At 35.0% G+C, this 8,943-nt stretch overlaps 2 protein-coding genes across 2 annotated transcripts in view; one reads left to right on the forward strand and one right to left on the reverse strand.

The window, feature by feature from the left end:
* LOC136843693 (pupal cuticle protein Edg-84A-like) overlaps positions 1-8,494 on the reverse strand; it is a 45,930-nt gene extending 37,436 nt beyond the window's left edge. Inside the window, exons 1-2 of the mRNA XM_067112260.1 lie at positions 8,446-8,494; positions 1,643-1,719 (exon numbers count right to left, since the gene is read on the reverse strand). Of these exons, the coding sequence (XP_066968361.1) occupies positions 1,643-1,660 (18 nt within the window). The 5' untranslated portion in view covers positions 1,661-1,719; positions 8,446-8,494. The remainder of the gene's footprint in view (positions 1-1,642; positions 1,720-8,445) is intronic.
* Positions 736-2,636, forward strand: LOC136843692 (cuticle protein CP14.6-like). Its single transcript, XM_067112258.1, has 4 exons — positions 736-815; positions 1,653-1,727; positions 1,880-2,059; positions 2,218-2,636. Exons 1-4 carry the CDS (start codon positions 774-776, stop codon positions 2,308-2,310), a joined length of 390 nt encoding a protein of 129 aa, XP_066968359.1. The 5' UTR covers positions 736-773; the 3' UTR covers positions 2,311-2,636.
* Positions 8,495-8,943: the final 449 nt, after the last annotated feature.

The following is an 8,943-nucleotide window of genomic DNA, read 5'->3' on the forward strand; positions in this document are numbered from 1 at the left end:
AATTACATTTAAAGGTATGGTTTATTATTTATTAGAGTTAATCTCGTTGACAAATTCCCTATCAGCAGAGAGGCAGTATATAATTGACAAATATCACAAGCAAATGCGGTCAACTTACACTGATACCAGGTAACGAAACTGCCTATCAATTTGCAGTGCATAAAACAGTAGTACGTCTTTACTGAAAAAATTATTATTATTATTATTATTATTATTATTATTATTATTATTATTATTATTATTATTATTATTATTATTATTATTATTCAGAAGGTGGACTCTTTTCATATAGAACAAGGCCACAGGGGGCCACTGACTTGAAACTCAATCTGTCAAAGACCACGGGGTTCATTTGAAAGAAGTAACAGAAGGCACTAGGACATACACAAAGAAGAGTTCAGTTATAAAAAAAAAAAGGTAGATTAACAAACTAGTAAATAAACAGGTAAAAATGTAAGGAAAGTTTAAAATACATGGAAAATAGTTTTAAGGTTGTAATGCGTTGCATCTTCGCTTGAAATTTGGAAAAATAAACTCGTGCGATGAGTAACGACTTAACTGAACGCTGGATGGAAAATAAGCCATGATTACTATGACAGACGATTGATAACCGCAACACGTTCAGCCCTGACACACCCCAGCGCCTAAAACGTCAGGACACTTAAGAGATATTTCGACGGCCTTGGCGATTGAAACCCATCTTGCATATGGGGTATATAAGAGGACCCGGCTGACCTAGGTTAACCACTGTTCTCTCCGATTCCCGGTAGTGAATGACTGAGTCGAATAGACCGCAACTCGAAAACAAGATGAAGGTAAGTCATACCTGGATTTCCTTTGGGTCCAGTGAAGTCAGTTCGCAAGGCGTTTAGCGTCAAAGGGAAGGTTTAGAAAATTCGTTCTTTTGTTCATTTATTGTTCCTACAATTATTTTTATTGTTTCCCTTCTAAAATAATAGAAACTACTTCTTCTCCTTAACTCAAGATTGAAAGGTTATTTGTGCGGAGTCTCAAAAAGGAATTTGATGAAGTATGAACAAAAAATGTTGTTGGTTATATTTGATGATTTAGGTTTTTTCTAGTTAAGATGAGAATTGTGAAACATATTAATTGAGATGCTTAGGAATCAAAGACTTATAAAAAAAGTTCTTTACTGACAACATTATACATACATACTGTACATACAGACATATAACACACACACACATATATATACATATATATATATATATATATATATATATATATATATATATATATATATATATATATATATATATATATATACATATATATATATATTTATGTATATATATATATATATATAATTAACACTTGAAACTATATGTTCCATAAATATAAACTTATTTAAAATAACCAAGATACAGTATACTGATTAAGAGTCATGAAAACCATAAATCAATCAATGGCTCTTTACAAACCACAGTCTCTCTCTCTCTCTCTCTCTCTCTCTACATATATATATTCAATATATATATATATATATATATATATATATATATATATATATATATATATATATATATATATATATATATATATATATATATATATATATATATATACAACGTTCAATGTACTGTAGACAAGCATCAACTCATGTAGGGTAATGGGGACTCACCTTTTTCCAGGTAATCATTGTCCTGTGCCTCGTAGCCGCAGCTTTCTGCGCCCCTCAGTTACCAATGGAAGAGGAACCTGTAAAGGTGAGTTTAAATATATATAAATTGAAAATAAACAACTTAATTTACTTCTGGGTTTCGCTAATACAAAGATTCCTACATGACTTATTCACCCTTAAGATATTTCTGTATTCTACAAGAATTATTAATTATTCTCCTATTTCTCCGTTCAACAGCAAACCTTTGAACCCTACAACATCAACTACATCGTCAACGACGATGAGAACACCGTCTACGTCACACGTCAGGAAGCCCAAGACACCCAGGGAGCCGTCCAGGGGCAGTACTCGTGGGTAGCCCCTGACGGAATCCGCTACACTGTCACTTACACAGCCGATGCTGAAAACGGATTTCAGGTAGGAATATTTTTCAATAAATCTTTTGCCTTTATGATATTAATTCTTTGTCCAGTTTACATAAATTTTTAAATAATTCTTTTATATACTTTTTCAATTAATTAAAAAGTTCCTGTTGTGGATAATAATAATATCATTAATAATATTTAATATTTCAGGCTGTCACTCGCGCCGAGAAGACCAATATCGTCGTCAAAATCCCCGTCAGGATTCCTGAAGAACCAGTGGAAGAGGCGCAGGCTACTGCTTAAACAAAGCCTTATGCCAACACGGGCTCTTGCCCCAAAAGGGAATAGCAAACAGGCTTGGTGTGGGCGTCTGGCTATTCAGTGACTAAAAAGTACTCATGTCTAAGTTCTTCGTTGTTTTTCGTAAAAAGAGGGCTGTTTAGCTTTAGGTTTTCTTTGTGGCTTTGAAAATCATACTTTTCCTTCTTCAATAAATGTTTCTGGTAAAGACTTATGTGATTTTTCCTATTTTTTTTTGTGTGTGTGTTATTTTTCCTGGAAAAATAGTGATGGTATCGAGAATCTAAATCCCACTCACTTTACCTCAAGGACGATCATACGTACACGCGTTTACGTGTATGCATATAGACGTGTAAGTGCGAATGTGTATACACACAGGGTCGACCCCAAAGCCTAACATTTGAGGTTCCAATTACACAACATCCTCTTTAGTGGTACGGTACTAAAGTGGTACCTTACTTTAGTAGTATGGTACTACAGTGGCACTGTACTTTAGTGGTCAGCACTTTAGTGATATGGTAGTATAGTTGGATGGTGTTTTAGTAGTACCATCCAAGGTACTATAGTAGTACAGTACTATAGTGGTACGGTACTTCAGAAGTATGGTACTTTAGAGGTACGGTACTTTAGTGGTAAAGTATTTTAGTAACAAGGCACTATAGTGATACGGTACTTCAGTGGTATGGTATTTTAGTGGTACAGTACTATAGTGGTATGGTACTTTAATGGTACTGTACTCTATTGGTACGGTTCTTTAGCAATGTTGTACATTAGTGGTGCGTTACAATAGTTGTATGGTACGTTAGTAGTATGGCACTTTAGTGGTATGGCACTATAGTCGTATGGTATTTTAGTGGTAGAGTACTGTAGTGGTATGGTACTTTAGTGGTACAGTAAAATCGTATAGTACTTTAGTGGTACAGTGCAATAGTATGGTACTATAGTGGTAGGGTACTTTAATGGCATGGTGCTATAGTGGTATGGTAATTTAGTGGTACGGTACTATAGTAGTATGGTACTATAGTAGTACGGTACTTCAATGGCATGGTCCTATTGTGGTAGGGCACTTTACAGGTACAGTACTTTAGTGTTATAGAACTATAGTGGTAGAGTACTTTAGCTGTATGGTACTGTGGTGGTACTGCACTGTAATGGTATGGTACTTTAGAGGAATGGTACGTTAGTGGTATGGAACTACAGAGGGAGAGTACTTTAGCTGTACAGTATTGTAGTGGTACAGTACTATAGTGGTAGGGTACTTTAGAGGTACGGTATTTTTGCAGAACAGCATTTTACAAGTATGGTAATATAGTGGTATGGTACTTTAGTGGTTTAGTACTCAAGTGGTATGGTTCTGTGGTGGTACAAGTCGCGTTCATTAGTGACGATACTGTGTACTTTGATTATCGTTCACAAGTGAAAAGAATTATTTTGATTTTTTTATAAACTTATTTTGAATTATAAGAGCAACACAGTACATATATTAATACTATACATAATATAAAATAAAATAAAAATCTTCACTACTCAAAAGTTTGCCTTTCTGGATATTATACACGAAATAAAACGAAACATTCTGAAATGTGAACGATAACATCAGGGCTGGCAACCACACGCAATCTCCCGAAACAATAACAGCACGAGAAAATTCGCACCCCTGACTCCGAAAGGTTGGCACGCCTGAAAAGCCGCCAAAGCAATGTGCAACTTGTCACGTGACACAGTGGTGGTGCTCCCTGCTCAGTATTTAGCCTACTTCTCGCTGACCCGACTTCACGTTGTGATGATGGAGCATCTTGGGCGACTTCAAATAAATCCTGGAGCCAAAAGACAAGAAACCTCATTAGCTATACGGAGAGTCATAATAGAACTGCATAAAAATAATATCCTCCCCATAGAAATTAGCCGCAAATTAAATATCAGTCGGACAACAGTATTCAGGTGGATCAAACGGTTCAACGAAGAAGAGAACCTCCAGAATCAGCCTAGAAAAGGTCGACCCCGATGCACTACTAGAGAGCAGGATGAACAGATCGTTGCTAAAGTTATCTCACAGCCTATAACAACTGCTGCGAAAGTGAATCAGGAATTAGGTCTTCAAATCTCTAATGTTACGGTGAGAAGGAGATTACACAACCAAGGAATTCATCACCGCAGACCGGCAATCAAACCCTCCTTGTCTCAAAATCACCAAGAGCAACGAGTAGCTTTCGCTCTTCAGTATCTACCGTTTGAGTCAGGATTCTGGGATAACGTTATATGGTGTGATGAGAAGACTTTTGCTAGCGACGATCATGGTATACTCCACTGCTGGCGACCTAATAAAACAAGGTAAGTAAATAATACCAATAGTTTTCATGTAGGCTTAGGCCTATGTGTATCATGAACTTTCTTTACTACACTGATTAAATACCTACAAGGTAAGTAATTAATACCAATAGTTTTCATGTAGGCTTAGGCCTATGTGTAACATGAACTTTTTTACTATATTGATTAAATAACTGCAAGGTAAGTAATTAATACCAATAGTTTTCATGTGGGCTTAGGCCTATGTGTAACATGAACGTTCCTTACTACACTGATTAAATACCAACAAGCTCCTTAAAATATAACTTTTCTTTTGCTTTCAAGGATAACATTTCAAGCCTATTGGAATTCTAACGAATTACCTATCGAGAGTGAGAAAACAATCTCAATATCAATGTAAATTCCTTATTGCTCATTTTTATTAATAGACTATTGGTGATATTCAGCGTTGATATTTTCTTCGTTTACTTGCGATAACATTTTTTTTTTGTGTATCTCAATCTCTAGGTTCAATAAAGAAAATATTCAACCGTCGCGGCGAAGTGGAAGAATTTCTGCAGGATTATGGGGATGGATGGCTGCGTGTGGACCAGGGGAACTGATTCCCATCGACGAGCGTTTAACCGGACAGCAATATGTAGAAATTCTGGATGAAGTCCTGATCCCATCAGTGAGGAAACTTCTACTACCGGGTCATTTGCCAGTCTATCTTGTAATGGACAACTCTTCTGTTCATAACTCGAAAGTGGTCAGCGAATGGTTTGCTGAACAGAACAATGTTATACGTATAGACTGGCCAGCTAAATCTCCTGACCTCAATCCGATAGAAAATCTTTGGGGACAAATGGTAAGGGAATGGGATACTGGGACAATAAAAACCAAACCTGCACTGATCAAACACTGCCTATCTGTGTGGGAGTCAATAAGACCGAAAAGAGGGATGAATAATTATTGTCAAAGGTTAGTAGATTCAATGCCAAATAGACTAAGAGCTGTGATTGACAATGATGGAGGTCATACTAAATATTAGACTAATTTTTTGTTATTCATATTTATGTCATAGGTTAATAATGTATTATTTCATCTTTATAAAAAGGGAAATTTATTTACTTTTATACCAAAGGAATATTAATTCATATTATACCAAAGGAATATAAATTTACTATTACTTTTTATTCACTATCATAATGTGTAAGACACAGTAGGAAAATTAAATTATTTGACGAACTGTTGTTAACTGTGAGAAAGAGAGACTATTTTTTATGCTTCATATTTCCGTTGTGTTCTTGCGTGATTGCATGAAATATAATTTATATTTAGTTTCTTAGGGCATTTCACGTTTCATAATTCATTAAAATCTTTATGTGAATTATTGTTTCTATTCCTTTTATCCTTTATGATTCAGTTAAATAACAATAGACTTGCATCAATACTTATTATATGCAAGGTAAGTAGGCATTAAGCCTACAATGAACAACTTAATACAAACAAATGTCAAGGACCAATAGGCCTAGTAATGTGATTTAATTCAAAATGAGAGCTTGAATAGTGAAACTATACATAATTAATAACGCAAAAGCTTTGCTTTTTGTTATTTTGCTTTTTACTTTTTAACTTTTTCTCAAGTAAAAACATAGAGCCCGAAATCACAAGTAAGCCACTACGATAATTAGAAAGATAACGTGTCCCTTTAAATCAGTGACTCCTCAGCAACTATGCTGCCTGCGGCACCCTCCCCATGCCGTAGTTGCCAGATGTTGCTTTCTATGTTGACAATTTGTCCGAAAATCTAGATTGAGAGTATCGTAAGTTTTGAACGTGACTGTACAGCATTATAGTGGTATGGCATTACAGTGGTCTGGTACTTTAGTAGTATGGTACTATATTGGTACATTACTGGTATGTTTCTTTAGTGATATAGTACTATAGTGGTATGATATTGCAGTGGTGTGGTGTTTTATTGGTATGGCACTATAGTGGTATGATACTTTAGGGGTAGGGTATTTTGGTGGTAGGGTACCTTGGTGGTATGTCACAGTATTTTAGTGGCATAGTACTTTATTGGTACAGTACTTTAGTGGTACCACCTACGAGGGGTAGATATCTCATATATATATATATATATATATATATATATATATATATATATATATATATATATATATATATATATATATAAACCTCAGTATTCATCTTTATACTCAGATCCAATAAAATTTTATCGTATAAACCATGTAGTTTGATGAACTGGTTTATGAATGCTTTCCAAATATGTTAGATTTCATGGCCTTCAGTTAAATGAATTCTGTTTAGTTCTCTCTACCTATATCATAAACGTATTATATTTCTACCAGTTGCCACCATGATTGCAACCTATAGTAAGATTTCACTTCGTCTGTCCACCCACGGGTGAAGATATGGCTCCTGCGCATGTGTAGCTCGTGATTGCCTGACAATCAACGTTTCCGATATCGTTGGTTTATTGTGATAGATATTAAACTGTTTCTTCAGTAATATACTTGACTGTTTTATATATATATATATATATATATATATATATATATATATGTATATATATATATATATATATATATATATATATAAAGAACCTCACACCTTATATAAATCATAAACGTGCCAATTTGTGTGGACAATATAACAGTGTAAGCACACAGAAGACGATATATTGTGTCAAACAGTATACTCAAATCAAATACAAACGAACGGTGGTATTTGGTCTCACTGGTATAGCCCAGGCTACACAAACTGTTCAAATCACGATTGTCTACTCACTCAAACTATATTCTATGTACGTTTCATTGCATGAACATGAAAATGACATTATTATGACATCAAAGTTATGTCCACTTCCGCAAACTGGAAAAATAAACTTTAGTATTGTTTACCGCTGGAACAACAACTTGGACCAATGAATCTAGGCCTATGCTACTGATTCTCCAGATATTTCACTTTACTATTTTTTTATAGCCTTCTTTTGAGCACACATTCATTCAGTTTCAGTCAGAATTACTTTTTTTTTATTATAACCTTTATTTAGTCATTCTGTCCAAGTATCATTCCAATGCCCAACAATGAAAAAAATATATCTGTAAGCCTTGGGTAGCCTTTCATGCCGTATGTATGTCAGTGGGATTTCAAACTTTCTTCGAAAAGTTATTTGGCAAAATAGTCCCGAAAGTGCCCAGTCACTGAGCTGTTATAATGATTTGCATGAAATGAAACCGACTATAATACCCAGTGGTTGCTACTTTGGCTTGTTATCTACTCCGAGGTGCTAGGCTATAGTACTAAACATAGCGGAAGCTCCTTGGGACGCCGTGTTTAGTACTAGCCCCTCGGAGATCAAAATATTATCACCCTTTTCTCTATTGCGTGATCGACAAATTATATTAACAAACGATATCTTCGTGCGACCCTCTACTTTACATTTACCATACGGTGTTTAGCACTAGCACCTTGGAGTAGGTGACGCGTAAATAACAGCCAAAGCAGCACCTAGCCAGTGTCTATACAACTATAACCCCGGAATTCGTATCTATACTCAGTTTCCCTAAATCTTTATTTTATAAATAAGCAGTTTGATGATCGGGCTTATTATTGCTCTCTGCATACTAAATTTCACGGCCTTCAGTTAAATGAATTGTGTTTGGTTGACTCTGCCTATAATATTTATGAATTATAGTTCTTCCATTCGACACCAGGGTATAACCTGTAGCTGTCAAACATCAGAGTTTCTTCAAGCCATTCAACATAGAGCATAACAAAAACGTATTAAATAAACAGAATTTCTTTAATAATCGCTTATCTTACCTCGCCTAGCGAAATGAACATCACTGCAAGGTCTACCTTCTTCGACATCTTGACTTGGAATGAAGAGGTAAACAAACACAGAACAGACGCACAGGGCGCATGCGCTGATTTGCTATCAATGTTCATGCGCCTAGAATTTGTGCCTTCATTTATTTTCCAAATTAGGAATGTTAATGTTTTCAGGGGGGCACTTATCAAAAAAATAAGCAGGGCTATAGAGTTGTTGAGAGTTCATTGTTTGTAGAGGCTATATTTTCAACAGAATATATGAGTCAATTGATATTTGAGAAAGGAAAGTGATAAACTAAGTTTGAATTATACCAAACAGATTTTTTTAAACGTTTTCTACTTACTCTCATTATCATCGCTCTGAATTATTTTTATCTTTTTCTATCATTTTTAATCACTTTCCCAGCTATTTCTTACTTTTCTCGGTTGCCATTTCTTGTTCTTCCTTGTTATTCTTATCCTAATTTCAGTAGCACCCTTCACAAAATA

Source organism: Macrobrachium rosenbergii, chromosome 12, assembly GCF_040412425.1.
Source record: "Macrobrachium rosenbergii isolate ZJJX-2024 chromosome 12, ASM4041242v1, whole genome shotgun sequence".
NCBI lineage: Eukaryota > Metazoa > Arthropoda > Malacostraca > Decapoda > Palaemonidae > Macrobrachium > Macrobrachium rosenbergii.

Bases quoted from the DNA above. Each gene is read 5' to 3' on its own strand.
- LOC136843692 (XM_067112258.1), top strand. From the start codon at position 774: ATGACTGAGTCGAATAGACCGCAACTCGAAAACAAGATGAAG. The intron at 816-1,652 runs GTAAGTCATACC...ACCTTTTTCCAG, and splicing joins AACTCGAAAACAAGATGAAG to GTAATCATTGTCCTGTGCCT. The intron at 1,728-1,879 runs GTGAGTTTAAAT...TCCGTTCAACAG, and splicing joins TGGAAGAGGAACCTGTAAAG to CAAACCTTTGAACCCTACAA.